Source organism: Fusarium musae, chromosome 5 (assembly GCF_019915245.1).
Source record: "Fusarium musae strain F31 chromosome 5, whole genome shotgun sequence".
NCBI lineage: Eukaryota > Fungi > Ascomycota > Sordariomycetes > Hypocreales > Nectriaceae > Fusarium > Fusarium musae.
Window position 1 is genome coordinate 3,453,561 of NC_058391.1, and position 22,227 is coordinate 3,475,787.

The 22,227-nt window shown below is 25.3% G+C and overlaps 3 protein-coding genes across 3 annotated transcripts; all 3 read right to left on the bottom strand.

The window, feature by feature from the left end:
• Positions 1-17,219: 17,219 nt before the first annotated feature.
• J7337_007512 (uncharacterized protein) lies at positions 17,220-18,719 on the bottom strand (the record flags this gene model as incomplete). The annotated part of the gene is made up of 1 exon (XM_044825162.1): positions 17,220-18,719. One exon carries the CDS (start codon positions 18,717-18,719, stop codon positions 17,220-17,222), a length of 1,500 nt encoding a protein of 499 aa, XP_044680819.1.
• Positions 18,720-19,061: 342 nt separating this feature from the next.
• Positions 19,062-20,618, bottom strand: J7337_007513 (uncharacterized protein; the record flags this gene model as incomplete). The annotated part of the gene is made up of 1 exon (XM_044825163.1): positions 19,062-20,618. One exon carries the CDS (start codon positions 20,616-20,618, stop codon positions 19,062-19,064), a length of 1,557 nt encoding a protein of 518 aa, XP_044680820.1.
• A 457-nt stretch (positions 20,619-21,075) lies between these two features.
• Positions 21,076-22,098, bottom strand: J7337_007514 (uncharacterized protein; the record flags this gene model as incomplete). Its single annotated transcript, XM_044825164.1, has 1 exon — positions 21,076-22,098. The coding sequence occupies one exon, from the start codon at positions 22,096-22,098 to the stop codon at positions 21,076-21,078; it is 1,023 nt and encodes a 340-aa protein (XP_044680821.1).
• Between the last annotated feature and the right edge of the window lie 129 nt (positions 22,099-22,227).

Sequence of the window (22,227 nt, forward strand, 5' to 3'; positions counted from 1 at the left end):
TTTATATTACTTAATTAAGGCAGTAATTATATTACTTAAAGCAGATAAACCTTAATTAATATTAATTTCTATAATTCTAGCTTACTATAGGGGCCTTACTATTTAAGCTATTATATAAAAAGTTAAAAGCTTAATAGCCTTAAATAAGGCTAATAGTAATTAAAAAAAAAAAATATAATTATTTAAGGATTAGCTTAAGGCTTTATTTATATATTATTAAAAGCTTATTAAAGTACTTATTAACTTAAATAATATTATTAATTACTTAAAGAACTTAAATTAAATATAAAATATTATAAAGTACTTTTTACTTTTTATAATTTATATTTTATAAAAAACTACTTATATATTTAGTTTTATTAATTATTAAACTTTAACTAATAACTTTAATATCTTTTTAATTAAAAAAAATAAATAATAGTTTTATTAAATTATTTTATTTAAAGCTTTATAATTTATATAAAAATACTATCTTTTTTTAAGTTTTTTTACTAAAAGTATTAATATTATTATAAATAAAAAGCTAATATAAATTTAGCTTTTATTTATTAAGTTAATAACTTAATATTTTACTTTTAGTAAATAGTCTTATAATATATTATAAAGTAATCTTTATAAAAGCTTTAATTTAGACTTATTTAAGCCTTATTTTAGCTTAATATAGTAATTTAATTTTTTTTAATAAAAAAGAAATAAAAATATTTTAATTAAATTAAAAAAGTCTTAAAAACTATTAAGCTTTAATAATAACTTAAATTAATTTTTATTTAGCTTAAAGCCTGGCTTTTTTTTTAAAAAAGCTTAAATTTTTAAAATATAAATAATTTCTTTAAAGCTAGTAATTATTAATATATTTTATATATCCCTTTTTTATATTAAATATTATATTATATTAGTAAATATTAAGTTAATTATTACTATTATTATATTTTTTAATATTACTTACTTATTATTATTTATAATAAGCTTATTTACTATTTTAATTACTATTTCTTTTTTACTTATATAAATATATATATTATAATATATTATTTATAGTAACTTAAAAATTATATCTTTTACTAGGCTTAAGATAATATAAAATATAACTTAACTTTTTTACTTATTTATATTAATAGTTCTTTAAATAACTTATATTATAAAAGTAATTAATTTTTTAAAGATTTACTTTTTTTTAATTACTTTTATTAATATTTTAATTTCTTATTTTTTTAATAAATTTATAATTTTTATATTTAAGTATTATATTATATATTTATTAATTACTTTATAATAATTATAATTTATATTAATTTATATATTAAAAAATTTTAATAAGTTAAATAAAACTAATATTAATAAAAGTAATTTATTTATTATTTTACTAATTTCTTATTAATTATCCTTAGCTATTATTATATAAATATATATAAGTCTTTTATACTTTACTTTTAACCTTTATATAAGACTTTTTATAAAAGTAATTAGTTTTTTAAGCTTAATATCTCTTTACTTAATTTATTATTTCTTTTATTTATTATTATATTATAAATATATTTATTTATTTACTAAAGTTATAAAAGGTAATTAAAATAATAGTTTTATATTTAATAAGCTATATTATTATAATAAAAGTATTAGTATTTTTATTTTTAATTTTTAAAAATATTTATTAAAACTTATTAAGCTTTTTATTATTTTTAAACTTAAACTTAAATTAGCTTTACTTAGCCTTTAAGTATATTTTATTAAGCTAAAGTTATATTAATATTAATTATTAAAAAGTTACTTTTATTATTTTTTATTAAAAGTAAAATAAATATAATATATATATTAAATTTATAAAACTTTTTTTTTAATTATTATAATTTAATATTTATAATAATATTATAATAATACTTAATAGCTACTTTAAAGTTATTTTAAAAAATATTATAGTTAATATTATAATTTTATATAATATAATTTAATATATATTAAAAGTAAATTAACTTTATATTATTATTTTAATTAAAGCCTTTTATTATTATTAGTTTTTAATTAAAGTAAATAAAAAATTTTATAAATAGCTTATTATTATATTAGTAAATCTATTTTAGCTTAGTTTATATAATCTTTTATTTATATTAGTCTTTATATATATTTTTTTAAATAAGCTAGAAATATAATAAAGTTAAAGCTTTTTTATTTTTTTATTTTAAAAAATAATTTAATTATATAAAATACTTTACTTTTTAGATTTATAAAAATATATATTTATATATTTTTATTATTTTTAATTTCTATTATTTAAATAACTAATATATATTTTATTATTATTTTTTAAAATAGTTATATAATCTTATTACTATTAAATTTAAAAATAGTTAATAATTATTATTAATATATTAACTTTAGCCTAGTTTTTATTATATTTAAAGCTAAAGTTAATTAAAGTATAGCTTAAATACTTAAAGGCTATAATAATATTATTTTAATATTAAATTATTTTTAAATTTATTTAATAAAGTAATTTTAAAAAGTATTAAAGTTATTTTAAAATTAAATTTATATTTAAGCTTATTAAACTTAAATATTTTAAAAGATTTTTATTACTTATAAAACTATAAGTTTTTTTAATTATTATTAAGCTATACTTTATATAAGCTATATTACTTACTATTTTTTTATTATATTATTAATTTTATATCTTTTTTTTTTTTTTTTTTTTTAATTACTATTAGCCTTATTTAAGGCTATTAAGCTTTTAACTTTTTATATAATAGCTTAAATAATAAGGCCCCTATAGTAAGCTAGAATTATAAGAGTTAATATTAATTAAGGTTTATTTACCTTAAGTAATATAATTACTGCCTTAACTAAGTAGTATAAGTATTACCCTTTAATAGCTATATTAACCTTTTTCCTTTACCCCTGCTAAAAGAATACTAGGCCTAGTATACTTATTATACTTTTAAAGTATATTTACTAACTTAACTTTTCCTATTAGTTATAATTACTAATATTAATTATAGCTACTAATAGAATACTTATATATAAGAGCCTAGAGCCTAATTAAGGCTATTATATAATTAACTATAACCTTATTACTATAATTAAATTAGTACTAAACTAGGCTAATAGTAAAGATTACTATAAACTCTATATAATAACTATAGCTATTAAAAAGAACTTCTTATTTAAAAGCCTATCTAGCTTAATTAAAATAGCTATTTTTAACTATACTTTAATTAACTTAATTAGTTATATAGATCTAGCCTACTTAAATTATCTTATTTATCTAATTTAGCTAGTTAAAGAGCTAGCTAAATTAAATAAGCTAGAAAAGGCTATAAAAAAAGGCCTGCCTCTTAATATAAAAAAGGCAGCTTTCCTTACTATATTAATAGGTTTAGCTTTATATAAAAAGTAGCTTAAAAATATAATTATTAAAGCTAATTATCTATACTATATCCTCTTAATTATATAAAATTAATAAGCTAGTTATAGTTTAAGATTATAAGTATAAAGGGATAGTATATCTATAAATAGAGTTCTAGGGTAAAGGCAGGGTAATAGTAGGGTTCTAGGACTAAAAGTTTAAAGGAAAAAGGTTAACTTTTATATAAGTTAGTTAGCAAAAGCTAAATTAACCTCTATTAATTAAATATATATACTTAAGTATATAATTAACTGCCCTTATATTTAAACTATAGATAAAGTAAAATTAATAATAAAACAGTAATTAAACTAGGGAATTTTATATCTTAAAGGTTTTATATTATAAATAATAGCTAAAAAGTTTATTATTATTTTAAGCTAAAGGAAATTTAATAATTATTATAAACTAGCTTTTTAATTATAATTAAAGGATATTAATATAAATATATTATTAAATTTAAAAAAAAAAAAAAAAAAAAAAGAAATTTTTTTTAAAAAATTTCTTTAAATACTTTTAATTCTAGCTTAGATCTATTTTAAATTTAAAAGTTATTTAATTTTATAAAAGCTTAAGCTAAAACCTAAGCCTTTAATAATAAAAGTTAAATTAACTTTTATTAATTAAATATATATATATTTTTTTTTTTTTTTAATTACTATTAGCCTTATTTAAGGCTATTAACTTTTTAATTTTTTATATAATAGCTTAAATAGTAAAGCCCTTATAATAGGCTAGAATTATAGAAATTAAAATTAATTAAGGTTTATTTACTTTAAGTAGTGTAATTACTACCTTAACTAAGTAATATAAGTACTGCCTTTTAGTAGCTATATTAACTTTCTTCCTTTACTCTAGCTAAAAGATCTTTAATTAACCTTTATAACTAGGCTTAGTATACCTATTACACTTCTAAAGTATATTCCCTGACCTGACTTTCCTTCTATTAGTTATAGTTACTGATATTAATTATAGCTACTAGTATAATACTTATATAAAATAGCCTGTAGCTATATAATTAGGCCTACTATATAACTAGCTATAACCTTAATATAGCTATTAGGCCTATCTTATAGGCAGCTAATAAAAAAGATTTAAAAGATATTTATATAATAATAGCTACTATTAAAAAGAACTTCTTATTAAGGTATTAATTTAACCTTATTAAAATAGCTATCTTTAACTATAGGTTAATAAAGTTAATTAGTTATATAGATTATTTAGCCTATTTTAGTATAATTAACCTAGGCTAGGTTAATAATAAGCTTATAAGCCTCTTAAACCTAGAAAGAGTCTTAAGGGAAGGTTATCCCTTTTAATTAGACTAAGTAGCCTTCTTTACTGCCTTTATAAGCCTAAACTTAAATATATATAAAAAGTAGCTTTATAATATAACTAAAAGGGTTATTACTATAAAAGGGGTTCTATTATTAATATAATAAGCTAGTTATAGTCTAAAACTATAATAGTAAAAAAATAAAAGCAGGGTAATAGTAGGGTTTAAAGGTTTTATAAAAGTTAAAATTAAAGGAAAAAGGTTAACTTTATTTATATAAGTTAGTTAGTAGAAGTTAAATTAACCTAAAGTTAATAATAACTCTATTAATTAATTATATATACCTAGGTATATAATTAATTGCCTTTATATTTAAGAATAGATAATATAAAATTAATAATAAAACAGTAGTTTAAACTAGGGATTAAATATATATACTTAAGTATATAACTAACTGCTTTTATATTTAAATTATAAATAAAGTAAAATTAATAATAAAATAGTAATTAAATTAAGAATTATATAACTATAAGCTATTTTATATAATAAGTATTATATTAATAGCTATAATTAATATTAGTAACTATAATTAATAAGAAAAGTTAAGTTAAAAAATATACTTATAAGTTTATATTTAATTTTTTATTTAATTAAAGTTTAATTAACTTTTAAATAAAAGTATAATAAATATATTAAGCCTAGTATTTTTTTAATTAAAGTAAAGGAAAAAGGTTAATATAGCTATTAAAAAGCAGTACTTATATTATTTAATTAAAGTAATAATTATATTACTTAAAGTAAATAAACTTTAATTAATTTTAAATTTTATAATTTTAGCTTATTATAAGAGCTTTATTATTTAAGCTATTATATAAAAAGTTAAAAGGTTAATAGCCTTAATTAAAGCTAATAATAATTAAAAAAAAAATAATTTAAGTCATTAAGTTAATTTAAAGGTTTATTTACTTTAATTTAAGTTTTATAATTTATATAGCTTTAAGTATTATTATATTATATATTTATAATTATTATAATTATAATATTTATATTTAAATATATTTTATAGCTTATATTTATAGCTATTTAATTAAGTTACTTTTAATATTATAAGTCTTAGTTATATTTTATATAAAGTATTATTATATTAATTACTTTATTATTATTTTTAATTTTAAAAGTTACTTTAATAGTTATTATTATATTATTAATTAAAGTAATATAAATTAAAATTATTTTTATATTTATAGCTAGCTTTTTTTTTTTATATTTATATTATTATTTATTAATTTTAATTATTATAATAATATAAATTATTAAATTATTAAATTTATTTATAAAATATAATTTATTTTTAACTTTTTTTTTAAAACTTTAATAATAGATTTTTATAAAAGTATTATTATTTTATTAAGTCTTAGCTACTAGCTAATAGAACTTAATTAAATATATAATATATAACTTTTATTATTTAAGTATTAATAGTTTAGCTATAGCTTATTATTTTTTATTAATTACTTTAAAATTATCTTTAAGTATTTATTTAAAGTTATTTTAATTTATAAAGATATTTTAAGTATTTTAGTTTTAAAAGTTTTTTTTATTTTTAAAGTAATTTTTTATAATAAATTTAAATTATTTTTTAATATTTCCTTAAATTAAAAGTATAGTAAATAAGAGTTTTTTAATAATAATATTTAATTTATTTAAAAATAAATAAAAGTATTTTTTTATTTAAGTAAAAAATAGAATTATATTAATTACTTATTTTTTAAAGGGTTCTAGCTTAAGTAGCTTTAAAGCTTTATTAAAGTCTTTTCTTTATTACTTATTATTACTATTATTAATTATTATAGTATTTTACTAATTATTTATTTAAGCTTATAAGGTTTAGATTAAGTTATAAAGTTATTAAACTTTAATTATTATTTTATATAATAGTTAGGGTTTTTAAATAAGTATACTAGTCTATACTAGGTTTATATTTACAGAATTTATAAAGCATTATACTAAGTATATTAAAGTATTATATCTCTTAATAGTTAATAGTACAGGTTAGGCTTATTAAAGTAAAAAAGTATTATTAATAGCTAATAAGCTAAGTTCTATCTATTACTAAATAAATATATATATATATTATAATAGCTTATAGTATAGTAAGTTAAGCTTATAATAAGTTATAAATTAAATTATAAGTCTAATATATAGCTTATAATAGTTTCTTTTAAAATATTATAAGTTATATATTAATTAGTTAAAAATAGTAAAGGCCTATATAATATAAGTACTTTTCTTAAGTTAAGTTATAATATAATTTTCCTCTTTTTATTAATCTTATCCTTAAAGCCTGTATTACTTATTTCTCTTTTTATATTATCTTTATAAGTATAACTTAATCTTATAATCCCTTTATTTTAATACTAATAATATATTAAAGTCTAAAGCTACTTATAACTATTATATATAAGTAATTTTAATTAAAAATACTAGTTTTCTTATTATACTATATAGCTATTATAAACTTTAAAAACTATAATATTAAGCCTTACCTAGTTATAAATACTACTCTTAGTATATTTATTATAGTTATAAGTATAATAAAAAAGGCATTACTTTTATTAAGGGTTTATAGCTATTCCTCTCTTTATATAGTTTACTAACTATTTTTAGCTAATTATTTTACTATTAAAAAGTATTATTTTAAAAAAGAAAAGAAAGTAGCTAAAACTAAATTATTAAATTTATAGTAGTAAGTAAATAAGTATTTAAGTTATTTAATATATCTATATTATTAGAAATAATAATTAAATAAGTATAGTTTTAAGATATTTTATTAAAATATAATAACCTTTAATAAGCTTAAAGCTATTAAGAATATTAAGTCTTTTATTATTATAAAGGTATAGTTAGTAAGTACTTTTAATATTATTAATTAAAATAAGATTTTTCTTATTAATATTTTTAATAGAAATCCTTTAATAGTTATTAAGTATTAATAAAGTATTTTAATAGTTTTTATATATTTTTACTTTTTAAGTAGTCTTTCTATTTTACTAGGTATTTTCTTTTTCTATTTTTAACTTATATTCCTTTAATTACCTCTACCTTATAAAGTTCTAGTCTATTAACTTTTTTTAATTTATTACTAATCTTAATATAAATTATATTAGCTACTAATTTAAGTAATATAATATAAAAGATCTTATAAAGTCTAATCCTTATTAATAAGTCTAGCTTATAGTTATTTTTTAAGATCTTTTTAATAATCTTATAAAATCTAATATACTTAAAGTCTAATTTATAACTTAATTATTTTATAGTAATATTTTTAATAAATAAGTATACTATATCTCTTTCCTTAAAGGTTAATTCTTTTAACTTTTTAGAATTATAATACTATTATATTTATTTATTAATAAACTTAAGTTTTATTTAAAGTTTATTATATATATTTTTTAAGTTTTTACTTTTAATTATTACTATAAGGTTAATAATTTCAGTTTTTTATATATTATAATATACTTTTAATATATAGCTAAAATTAGTATTTAATAATATAAGTTTAATACTTTTATTATAAGTAATATTATAAGCTAACTAGATATATAATAGCTTCTTAACTTAATTATTTTATTTATAGTTAATATAATACTATAAGTATTATTTTACTACCTAGTTTATTTATTCTATTTATCTATTTACTTAAAGTCTAAATATTATTATAAGTCTATAATTAACTCTTAAGTAGGCTATTAATACTTACTAAAACTTACTAATAAATATTATACTTCTATTAGTAAGGATTTCCTTAAGTAATCCTTATTTTTATACTATTTTATTATAGAAAATATAAGCTATTTTTTTAATATTTATATTTTTTTTATAAAGTATATAAATTAAAAATTTTATAAGTCTTTTAATAATAACTATAATACTATTATAAAAGATTCTAATTAAAGGTTTTTTTAATAATAGTAATTTAGTAATAAAGTCTATTATAATTAAGCTTTATAGTATTTCTATTATTAATAGTAATTATAGTTCTTTATAAGGCTTATATCTTTATACTTTTATCTTAGTATAAATATTATATTATTTAACTACTTTTTTTACTATAGTTTATTTAACCTAGTATTTATATTATAAAAGTCTTTTTAAAGTTTTAGTAATTCCCTAATATCTATATACTAAGTAGCTATAAAATTCTTATATAAATTCTTTAGGCTTATCTAGTATTTCCTTAGTAATTATTACTTATATCTATTTAAATATTTATATTTATTAAGTAAGTTAATATTTTCTTTTTTTATTTATTTCTAATACTTATTTTTTTATTTTTATAGTATTAGTATTATAATCTAGTCTTTAACTAATTATATTTACTTTTTTATTTTCTAATCTTTTCTTATAAATAATTATAAAATTAAATTTATATAAGTACTCTATATAGTATAGTTATTATCTATTAAGTTTATATATTATTATAAAGTATAAGATATTTTAGTAATTAATATAAACCTTAACTTAGTATTTACTTTTTATAAAATAGTATTTAAACTTTTTAAAATAGTTAATAATTACTAAGAATTCCTTATTATAAATTAAGTAATTAAGCTTAGTTTTATATAACTTATATAAATAGAAAGTAATAAAATATAATTTTCTTATATTATCTTATTATCTAATTTACTTTCTTAAAGTAAAATCTAATATATCTATTTTTAATTTAATTTCTTTTTTTAAGTTAAATATAGCTAAAACTAGTTTACTAGTAATAGCCTTTTTAAGCTATATAAAAGCTTTATAAGCCTTATTATTTTATTTAAATAGTTTACTTTTCTTAATAAGTTCTATTAGTAAGTTAATAATTTTACTAAATCCTTAAATAAATTATTAATAGTAATTTATTATTTCTAAAAAAGATTAGATTTCCTTTATATTTTTAAGTTTTTTTTAATTTATTATTATTATAATTTTCTTTAATTCTATTTTAATTTTACTTAATAAAATAATATATCTTAAGAAATCTACTTCTATAATATAAAAGTAACTTTTCTTTAATTTAATTAATAACTTAGTATTTTATAGTATTTTTAAAACCTTATAAATATATTCTATATATTCTTTTTTATTATTTAAAAAGATTAAGATATTATTTAAGTAATATACTATAAAGATATTAAAGTACTATTAAAGTATATTATTAATTATTTACTAAAATATTATAGATATATTAGTAAGGCTAAAAGGCATTATTATATATTTAAATAATTTAAATTAGGTTCTAAATACTATTTTCTATTTATCCCTTTCCTTAATATAAATAAAGTTATATACTTTTTTAAAGTCTAAAGCTATAAAGATCTTTTTATCTTATAATTAATTTTTTAATTTTATAATAAATAAAAGTAAAGTTTAGTTTTTAATAATATATATATTAACTTATTTATAATTAATAACTAGTCTATCCTTTCTATTTTTCTTTAATATAAAAAATATTACTAATATTACTAATAAACTAGATTCTTTAATATAGCCCTTTTTTAATATCTTATTAATATATTCTTTTTAAACTTATAACTCTTTTTAATTAAATAAATAAAGTTTTTAAAAAAGTAAGTTATTATTTATAAGATTAATTTTATAATCCTATTTACTATATTTAAAGATCTTTATTTCTAGTTCTTTTCTAAATAGTTTATTATATATTTAATATTACTTTAAAATATTACTAAATCTATCCTAGCTTAACTTTATATTTATTTTTTCTTTTCTTAGATTTTATTACTTAAAGAGACTTAAGATTTCTTTTTTATATTTTATACTTTTTTTATACTTATATTATACTCCTTTTAAAGATAATAGATACTTTATTCTATACTTACTTATACTATCCTCTTTAGTTAGGGTTTAAGATCTCTTATTATTTATTATAATTATTTTTTTATTACTATTAGGGTTACTAGGGAATATAACCTAGCCTATCCTCTAGTTAATAAATAGATTTTCTTATATAAGCTATAATATACTTAAAATTATATATATATCCTTTTTTAAAAATATAATATTAAAATCTACTTATTAGCTTTATTTTTTAATAAAAATCTTAAGATAATTAGTTTTTTAATTAATAATACTATTATTATAATTAAAAAGCTATCTTTTTATATTAATTAATAAATAGGGTAATAATTTCTTTTTTTAAGGTAATTATAGCTCTATAACTATTTTTAAATTAATAAAATTTCTTTTTACTTTATAATTAATTTAAGTATTTAGCTATCTCTCTTTAATCTAAACTTATAATATTAAGCTATTTATTAAGTTTACTATATATAATACTTCTAATATATTTATTAATTTAAGTTATTCTTATCTATAGTACTAGCTTATTTATAGCTTAGTTATAGATAGTATATTACTTTTCTTAAAGTACTATAATAGTTCTTTTTATACTTATTATTATAGTATCCTTTACTATTAATATAATTATTTATAAATTTATTATTAAATAGTTATTATTAAAAGTATTTCTTTAATTCCTTAAACTATTTTAAATCTTTTTCTTATTTATTTAAGTTTATTTTCTATTTTTTTATAAATTAGATTTCTTTTTTTATTATAGTAAAATATTATAATTTATAACCTTCCTCTTTATAATTAAGTCCTTAGTAATATTTATTATTATTACTTAACTTATTAGTAATTAGTATTTATAGGTTTTTTATAAAATACCTAAGTACTTATTTATAAGTTCTTTTTTACTATTCTTTATATTTTTTTATTTCTTACTAACATTTTTTATTTATATAAAAGGCCTAATTCTTAGCTTTTTCTTTTTCTAAATATAATCTATCTATTTCTTATTATCTTTATAGTTCCTCTATACTCTTTAAGTTAATATTATTAATTAATAGTATTTTCTTAAAGTATATATATTTTCCTTTAGTTATTTTTTTAAATTCTCTTTTTACTTTTTTAATTATAAGTTAGGATTATCTAATTTTATTAAGTAAGTCTTTATTTTTATAAATTTATTAATAATAAGCTATACTAAACTAAAGCTCTAGTACTTTAAGATTATTATATTATATAAAAGGTAAATATCTTTTAATTTCTTACTTAAAATATAATTTATTATTAGAAGTTTTAAGTATTATAATTAGAAAATAGTTATTATTAAGCTTTTTTTATTTATATATTTTATACTAGTAGTTTTTATATAAGACTTATAAAATTTCTTAATATTATTTATAAATAAAGAGTATTTATATATTATCTTTAGTATTAAACTACTTTTCTTTATATTTTAAATTTATAATATTATTAATATAATATACTTTTATTAATATTATATTAATTTTATTAGTATTTTTATATTTTCTAGCCCTTTATATATAAAAGTCCTTATAATTTAAGTATATCCTAGTTCTATTTTTATTATAAAGTAGTTTATACTTTTACTTTTATTTTTATTTAATTTCCTTATCTTTATAGTAAAGGTATTATACTATTTACTTAGCTATATCTCTTTTATATCTTATACTTTACTTACTTTTATATTACTAAATATAAAATTAATCCCTAGCTTCTTATTTTATTTTTTATACCTTTTCTATAACTTAAAGTATAATTCTTATTAAAATACTATTAATAGTTTATAAGGCTTTTTTTTATTTATCTTATTTAAAGAAAACTGGGTTTTTTTATTATATTATTTCTAATATTTATAGTTTTTTAAGTTTTTATTATTTTTAAAATTCCTTTATTTTTCTTTCCTTAACTTAGTTTTTTTATTTTTATTATTTTTTATAAATATACTTTTATTTTTCTAAATCCTATATACTCTTATAATAATTTCTATTTTATAATTTATTTTTATATTTTTTTTATTTTTCTTTAGTAAGTACTTTATCTTTTTTATACTTTAGTATATAAGTATCTAGTTTAAGTTATATAATTAAAGGATCTCTATTATAGTATTAGTTATACTTACTTTATATTATACCTAATATTTAGGTCTTTTATACTATTTAAAGTTCCTGTTATTAAGTTAGTTCTAGGGCCTACTTACTTTAATTAAGGTTTTTTAGTTTTTATAATTCTAGATATTATTATATTATATATCCTATCTAGTTATAGTTATAATATTTATACTTAAATATATCTTATAGCTTATTTTAATTATTACTAAATTATATAGCTTCTAAAGATATAAGTCTTAAATATATTTTATATAAGGTATTATTATAGTAATTATTTTATTATTATCTTTAGTTTTAAGAGTTACTTTAGTTATTATATTATTAATTAAAGTAATATAAGTTATAGTTATTTATTTTTCTTATTTTATTTACTTTTTCCTTCTTATATTTATACTATCTTTTATTAATTTTAATTACTATAATAATATACTCTATAATATTATCTAATTAGTTTATTTTATATAATTTATTTTTAACTTCTTCTTTTAACTTTTTATAATAAACTTTTATAAAAGCTTTATTATCTTATTAAGTCTTAAAAGTAAGTTATTAAAACTTAATAAAATAAGTAATATATAAGTAAATTTACTTAAGTATTATAATTTTAATAGTTACTTATTATTTTTTATTAACTACTTTAAAGTTATCTTTAAGTATACTTTTAAAATTACTTTAGTTAATAAAGATATTTTAGGTCTTTTAATCCTATATAATTTCTATATTTTTAAAAAAATCCTTAAAAATAGATTTAAACTAATCTTTAGCACTTTTTTAAATTAGTAATATAGTAAAAAGTACTTTTTTAATAATAGTATCTAGTTTAGTTAAAAATATATAAAAGTATCTTTTTATTTAAGTTAAAAATAGGATTATATTTATAGCTTATTTTTTAAATAGTTCTAGTTTAAGTAGCTTAAGCATTTCCTTAATATCTCTTCTTTCTTAAAGGTTAATATTATTATTAATTATTAAGGGAGTTTCCTAATTATTAACCTAATTTTACAGGTTATAAATAGTATTTTATAGTTAATAGATTTTAGCTATTATTTCTATTATACTAAGTAATTCTTTAATATAAAGAAGTGCTAGGTTAGTATTACTAGATATCTTAATAGTATAATATTACTTAATATAAATATAGTATAATTTAAATAAAAGCTATTAATATATAATAGTTAGGGTTTTTAAATAAGTATACTAGTTTATACTAGGTTTATATTTATAAAATTTATAAAGTATTATACTAAGTATATTAAGGTATTATATCTCTTAATAGTTAATAATATAAGTTAGGCTTATTAAAGTAAAGAAATATTATTAATAGCTAGTAAGTTAAGTTCTATTTATTACTAAATAAATATATATATATATTATAGTAACTTATAGTATAATAAGTTAGGCTTATAGTAAGTTATAAGTTAAATTATAAGTCTAATATATAGCTTATAATAGTCTCTTTTAAAATATTATAAGTTATATATTAATTAGTTAAAAATAGTAAGGGCCTATATAATATAAGCGCTTTTCCTAAGTTAAGTTATAATATTTAATATTATTAAATAAAGTTTTAGTATAAAGAGGTACTAGACTAATATTATTAAATATCTTAATAATATAATATTACTTAATATAAATATAATATATTTTAAATAAAAGCTATTAATATATAATAATTAAAGTTTTAAATAAAAAAACTAATTTATATTAAGTTTATATTTATAAATTATATAAAGTATTATATTAAATATATTAATTTAAAGTTATATCTCTTAATAGTTAATAATATATATAAAGTTTATTAAAGTAAAAAAGTATTATTAATAGCTAGTAAGCTAAGTTTTATTTACTATTAAATAAATATTTTATATACTTAAGTAATATAAGTAAATTAATAAGAGTTATTATTAAATTAATAGTAATTTTATTAAATTAATATTAATTAAATTAAATTAATTATAATTATAAAATCTTAATATTAATTATTATTAGTAATAAATATATTAATTAATAAAAAATATAAAGTATATATAATAAAACTATTAAAGTTATAATATATATTTAAATTATATTTATATTTAATATATAAATAATAATTTATTTAAAAGATCTTTTAAATATAATATATAGCTATTAAAATTATTAAAAAATACTAATATATAAAAAAAGCTTAATTTAAAGAAAGTTTTATAATAATATATATATTAATACTATTAAAAAGAAGGTTTAAGGTAATTAAAAGATAATAGTAATATTAAGTTTATAAGTTAGTTATAAGGTTAGAAAATATATTTTAAGTTTAATATAATAATAAATCTATAGAGACTTAAGCGATTATGGGTCTGATTATCCCTAGAGAGTTCGAGGTAAGTAATAACTCTTGAGGGCTATTATCAGTCTACTAATCGATGGATAGGATGAGATTGAGGTAACAGAGTACAAGGGTTAGCTGTTGCTTTTTCACATCTATGGACATGCCGAACCTCCATGCAATAATTGATCTACCTTTTAACAAGGGACAATTATAGTATATAGTATCAGCTTATAAATCCTCTGCATTACCTCTCTTACCAAACTCGAAGCCTAGGTGACACTACGTGAAGCCTATTGGCAGCTTAGGACGAGCCAAGGAAACTAGGCTCTGGGTTAAGGTACATCTTGTCAAAGCCTTTAATCTTCCAAATCCTGGTCTCGGTATTCAACGTCAAATTTGTGTGTTTCACTTTCCCAATCAGTAGGTGATCAGCGCGCCTGGTATAGCTCAACATGGCAGGAGGATTCTCTTAGCTCATGCGTGGCTTGAGATCACTAGTCATTTGTTAACTTAGATTCACAAACTCTGCTATGGATGACAGCGGCCTATAAGGTTAAGCTTTAGGCTGCAAACACAGATCATGAATGATAACACAATGTCCCCCCCCCCCCCCCCCCCCCCCGATATAAGCATTTACTCAGAAGCTTTTACAATCACCAATGAATCTTATTGCAAGCCCTAGGGCATTTCAAAGGGAAGAGACCAAGACCCGGTGGTATAAGAATAGCATTCCGCCCAACAGGTTCGACTTTGAAATTTCTTCCCCCATTAGAATCGCTTTTTTACCTCGCCATGGAAGATGCCAACCAATCCCTACGGGTCAAGCCATTCGGCGAACTCCCGAGTCTCCTCAATCACAAGTTCCCCAATTCAGATTCGATATTTCATTTGTTTCCTAGACTTCCTATAGAGCTACGACTTATGATTTGGGAGCGAAGCCTATCGGGCGAGCGATACATTAAGGTTGAACTTTGCACCAGGAACAAGAGGACTGGCAAAATGTATTCCAATGTAATAGCTTTCAAATCCTGGAGACTCACAGAGCCATATGGGATTCTTTTACACCATCCGCCAAAGCGAAGCGCCTTGTTCAGTACAAGTGTCGAATCTCGTACGAGCGCCCAACGATTTTATCGCGTGGCCCTTCCTTGTCTTTACGTCACGAAGTCTCCCTCGGCCAAAGATTCACTTGAGATGTGTGGTCAGAACACCGAGCACAATCCGCAAGGGATGGGCTTGATCCACGCTCGGCCATACGGTGCCAAAATTCCCAAAGGAGACCAGGTTCTCGTACCAGGGACATTTGCCCTTAATCCTGAGCTGGATACCCTGGAAATTGATGGCGTGACCCTGTTTGCGAACTTTGCGAATGATATTTGGGATCATGACCCGCGTAAAGTAGGGTTACGTCACGTAGCCTTCTTGCATCCATACAGGTTTTCGGCTTCCACGTTTCGTAATCTTCCTCGTTATGCCCCTTCAGAAGAACTGCTGCGGCAAGTCGTGGCTCGGCTTCAAAGTGTCACATTTATACGCTATGCTAATGCCGACAAAATATTCCACGAATGTCCCACTGGAAATCAGGGCCTATTGAGCTATTGCTGTTCGCTTCCTGTTGCAGGGGCTACTGGCAACTTCTCACGCCAGCAAGATCCACGAGTCATCGGGCACGAAGTATTCAAGAATATCTTTTTCGACATTGCCAGCCGCTCAGTGCTCGGACAGCCATACAAAGAATGGATGGGTCTGGTAGAGAGATTGGGAGTGGCAACGCCATGTGTCTGCAAAATTGCTTACACAACCCATCGAAGCAAATTGCCGATCGGTGATGAATCTGGCACTGTTACGCATTTGGAGTGTCAAGGCGCAGGACCGGAACAGCAGCTTCGCGAACGGAGATATCCCTGCCAACCACAAAGGTTGTTGTATCTCGAGGAGGCCACAGGGCAGCTCAATGGAGGAGTCGAAATCGCAATAGGATTTTGGTCTTTCCCAGCCGAGGCTCTCGATCAATTCAGCCGATCCCAAAACCGTTCCGACCGCCAACTTGAGTGCTTTTATGACCTTTCTGCTGCCCAACCCGAGCTGTGCCTGTTCGACCCATAGCCCTCACGTCTTAGACCTCACAGAGGGCATCAGAATCTTACGGCGCTTGCGCCATATCGAGTTCGAAAAGCCAGTATACTCAGTTTATCATAGACTACCCTGAGGTACCCTAATATTATCTAAACTTTCCTATTAGTCTGCAGCGATTTACGTGCAGAACTCATATACACGGTTCAAAATACACTCCAAGAACCTTTTCATATACTCCTCACTATGGAATTGAGAATTGAAAACACTAGAGAGTTCAATCTCACCATCCCAGCTGCCAAGAAAGATTGCAACACCAGTAATGATTGATTGACTGGCGACCCAGACATTTGTGAGCTCGACGACTTCATTAGATGTAGCCACAACAGAGCTTAGGTTGCCGATTGAGGAGAGAGAAACAGGACAGAATGGTGGATCTGAGGCAGACCAAAGATCTGCCCCGGGTGGGGGAAACTGGGATCTGAACGTCAGAGGTGCGAAGAGGACCTGTTCGTGGATATCCTCCGATAAGGTGGGTTTGTGCTTGTTGTAAAAGTCTCGAACTTCTGTAGCTATTTGAGGCAAGGTTTTTGTCGCAACATCTTTGTCAACTGCCTGCCCAGGAACTTCCAACTCAATACCTAAAGCATGTGCGCACACGGCATGATACGCTGCGCCCGCATGATCAGGGCTGCTGTATGGTTCTTTGCAGAATGGGCGAATGTTGAGCATTGGCCGATCGACATATCGAACAGGATAGGCTTCCTGCTTCCGAGGCTGGAACTCAGCAAGGGCCATTGCCAGAGCCGAGATGAAGACATGAGTCAAACTGACTCCGGAGCCAAGCATCTTACAATAAGCCAGTATCTGTACCGATATGCCTTGGGGGACCGAGACCGCGATGCGCTTAGCCCTGAATTCGGCTTTGATCCCTGGAGAGGAGGTTGGAGGCAAGCCCATCAGACCAGGACGATTGTACATCTCCCCATTATTGGTAGAGATTTCATTGAAACGCTGAACTTGCGTGTCTGACAAGGGGTCAGGAATAGAGGCCGCGACACGAAGACACGGCGAAAGTCTTGCATCGAGGTCATTGTCGGGCAACGGGTAGTGAAACTTTGTTGGTCGTTTATAAAACTGACTAGCATGAGTAAACAGCTGGTTGAGAAGCTGTAGAATTCCAACACCATCGGTGATATCGTGAGGGCATCGCAAAAACAAGGTCTGGTGGCTGGTATCCTCTTTGGAATGGACGATGTAGACGGTTGGAGTAGTAAAGATGGGAGCATCATTGTTGAACCACTCAAGCGCGCTTTTATCGGTGCTTATGATGTTGAAAGTCGAGCTCAACCAAGTATTGACGTCCTCGTCATTTTCAAAGGGCTTGTGAATCCTTTTTGACGTGCCAGTTTTGTCATCTCGTTCGATACGGGACCCCAATGTCGGGTGCTTGTGTCGGAGAAACAGCCAAGCATTCTTGAGAGCCTCGATATCGTGGTGATGGGTACCGTGGGGAGAGAGCTTGAGTTTGAAGGATGCGCAAGCAGTGATGGGATAACAGCCGTGACCTTCTTTAGTGTAAAGCCAGTAAAAGCTTTCACATTCGTCGATTTGTCTCTCCCATACGCCACTGCGGGACCTTTGCCAGAGGTACGAGGTATCGCTAGAGCCTGAATTCATGGTGGCAGAGAAATTTAACAGCGCCGTTAGGGAGCAGGAAAACAGAAGACTATAAATAAACTTAGTAAAGAACCTCCTAAGCTTAGGCTAGATTTACCTAAATATTTCGTCGCTTAGGGTCAAGGCCTTAAGCTTTCTTTGCTTCCTAGAACCCTAACGAAAGGAGTGAATGGTTAAATCACCATAAGACGCGTCAGCAGGAAGACGGGAGACTTTATAGCCGGACGTGTCAGGAAAACAACACGGTGTCACGTGAATATTATGGCTATCAACAAGCGAATCCCCCTCGTCTTCGCATTCTTCGTCTGCAATACTACGTATATCATTGATGGCAACTTAAGATCAAATTCTCTTCCTAATTCTCAGCGTTGCTTTCATAGGAGGGATCCTGTTCTGTGCGATCCAAGTATTTCGCGGTCGCTCAGTCAAGTGCCCTATATCATACTTCAGCAGAATGCAAGCGATCAGCATTTTGATCTCATTGCTTGCAAAAAACCTCCCCGGACACGCGTTCCGACCAAGTCCCCACGCCAAGAAATCCTGCGTCGCAGTCGGCAAAGCATTACGCGCACTCTTCACGTACTCATCGGCCTCGTTTTGTCGCGCATCGTAGAAGCGAAGTGGTTTGTAAGTCTTTGGTTCAGGGTAGATCTCACTGTCCTGCAGTACCGAGTACCCTGGGACAGCTATTCTTAGACCTTTGGGGACATGCGTTCCCAATGGAAAAGTGACGCCTTTTTCTGCTACGACAGTACGAGAAACTCCGATTGAGACAATGGAGTTCTTGCGCTGGCTTTCGCGAATTGCCGAGTCGAGCTTCTCGAGTTGCGCGACGGCGCGTTTGTTCCATTTGCCATCGTGTTGTTTAAGCACGCTCTCTACCTCGTCGCGAAGTTCACGAATAAGATCGGGAGATGATGCAGCAATGTCAAGAAGAGCATGAGTGACTGCAAATGTCGTGGTGTGAATGGATGCAAAGTTGAGTAGCAGAACACGTTGAGCCAGCGCGCTAACCTGCCAGTTCTTCGGGTTGCCGATCTCCTTGGCCTGTTCAATCAACCACTGCAAGTAATCGTTCCGATCGGACTTGATGTGTTGATCTGGAGAATCGTACTCTTCCAAGCGAGCCTTGATCTCCGGCACAAGGATTTTCTCGAATTCACGCGTGTGAATCCTGTTGGGTCGGGTTATGAGAGGTGCAACTAGCGGTTTAACGAAGCTTGGAAATAGCTTCATCATCATTGACGACAGTGGAATATCCTGGGCGAAAGCAATACCCAGTTTCAGCATCTCTTCATTTCGGCAAAGTGGAAGGCCAAGGAATGCTCGGTTGGTGATACCACTGAGCATCTTTTGCGCCGATTCCATGATACAGATTTCAGACCAGTCTGTGCTCTTGCCCAACTGCTTGCTGACACAGTGCTCAATCTCTTCAGCGAGATCCGGGATGAGATTTCCGACCTCTTTGGTAAGCGTGGTGGTCACCAGTTCCAGATGAATAGGATCATGCGTGAGGGACGGGTCCATTGTAGTGTAGTCCGTCTGTAAATCTTGCTGTGCCGATTCATGCATACTGAGCATATTGGTAGGTTGCTCACTCGCGAACTTTGTATCTGATCGTGGAAGATAAATGATGTTTCCACCGTCAATCAAAGGGAAAATGGCGGCTTGATTCCTGTACTGGATGTACGCCGAGTTGAGCGCGGCCTTGACATCGAGCGAATTGCGAATTTTGGCTTGTAAAATAGGAAACCAATCGCCTTTGCGTGCTCCAATGACTGGTAGGTCAGGCAAGTTCGAAGGCTTCAGGAAAAGCTGGTATATGATGTATGACACGAACAAAATGAGGGGCGCAACAATAGCCGGCCGCGATAAGAACTCCAGCACCGGATTTGCCATTACGATCAAGAGTCAATGTCGAGATTTCACTAGTGAAAAGAGAGTTTGTTCGATCGCGTTGACCTCAGACTTTATAGCTCCAGAAGATTGGCAACGTACGAATACGACAGGGTAGAATATCGGTATAAGCTCTTTCTAACTGGCTGGTTCGCATGGAACGGACTGTAGTGCTTGAGCTAATCCGTGACAAGTGCTGACAGTGAGGGTATCCGCTAAACCTGGCCAAGCTAGCTCTGTAGGATCGCTGGTGGAGAGTGCCACCACTACAACGACTGTGCCTGAGAGATGTAACCCTCCTGTCCTCTCCAGGATCTCCATTGCGAGATGCTGACGAATATTGAACGATTGTCCACGTTATGACTGAATCTCTGATCGTGACGCGGGCGTTGGTTACTCGGTCCGCCTGTTCTTTGCTGTCTAATTGTGGTGGTACGGACGAGATGACTACAGTGTTCGCTCAATGCTTGATCTCAAAAACCGCCTTGACACCAAGATGATCAGTGATCCACGGTTTCTCAAAGCCAAGCGACACCAAATCCTTCCGAACATCCTCCTCCGACTCATCCGGCTCAACATCAGCACCAAACCTCTCGAACTCCAACAGCTTAAGTCCATCACCACAGAAAAACACCTTGTCCATGCGTGAGCAGCCAAATTGCTGTCGCAGTTGTGGGAGGGCCTGCTGTCCCCATGTATACCCTTCATTATCATCCCTACCGTCGCCTTCTGTGCCCCCGAGTTTGAGGTATGCGTCTTCAAGCTTGTTATCTGTGTGAAGAGTTCTGTCGAATGGTTGGATGGCGTTAAAGTCACCTGTTACAACGGCGCCAGAGACGTCATCAGAGTGCATTTGTGAAGCGATGACCTCCATTTGCGCCGGGCGGCGTGGTGGTTCTAATGCAAGTGATTCGAGGTGAGTGTTGCAAAGTCGAAGCTTCTGCCCGGATGCTTCTACGTCAACGAAGAGGGCGTCGCGCTCCATCTGAGTCGCCGAGTAATGTACTCGAAAACAGGACAGGACATTAAGTCGGCGATCGACCAGCGTCGTTGTGCCATAAGCGCCCGATGCCCAGTTCTCAGTATCCGTATCTGTCCGGTAAAAGCCATCCCGAATCCAATTCTTTTCACCAATGAGATCTAAATCAGATGGAACGCATTCTTGAATGTTGAAGACAACCGCTGTTTTGTCATCAGATCGATGCTGGCGACTCAGCTCCTCAAGATGCTTCAGCGCCGAGTTCATTCGCCTATCGCCATGAGGGAGCATAAAGTCAATGTTCCAACTGTAGATAGCCAACTTGGTTGCTTGGGGTCGGCCTCGTGAGGGCTCGGATGCTTGGGGTGGTTGCCATTCATCCGCGTTGCTGCTCCAACTGTACAGAGGCTGCTTCCAGGGCTCATCGAGTCGCCACGGAAGCGAAGAGGCTGGTTTCCTCAGGGCGATGGCATTTTCCATATGTTTCTGAATTAGTGCCTGCATCTTGAGTAGAGTTCGTATCATGGGAAGGGCAAGAAATAAATACTGCCGCTGAATTATTGTTTACAGAGACGCGGTTTGATCTGGTCATGAACGGTGACGGATCCGCTCGGAGCGGGGTATTCCGGCATC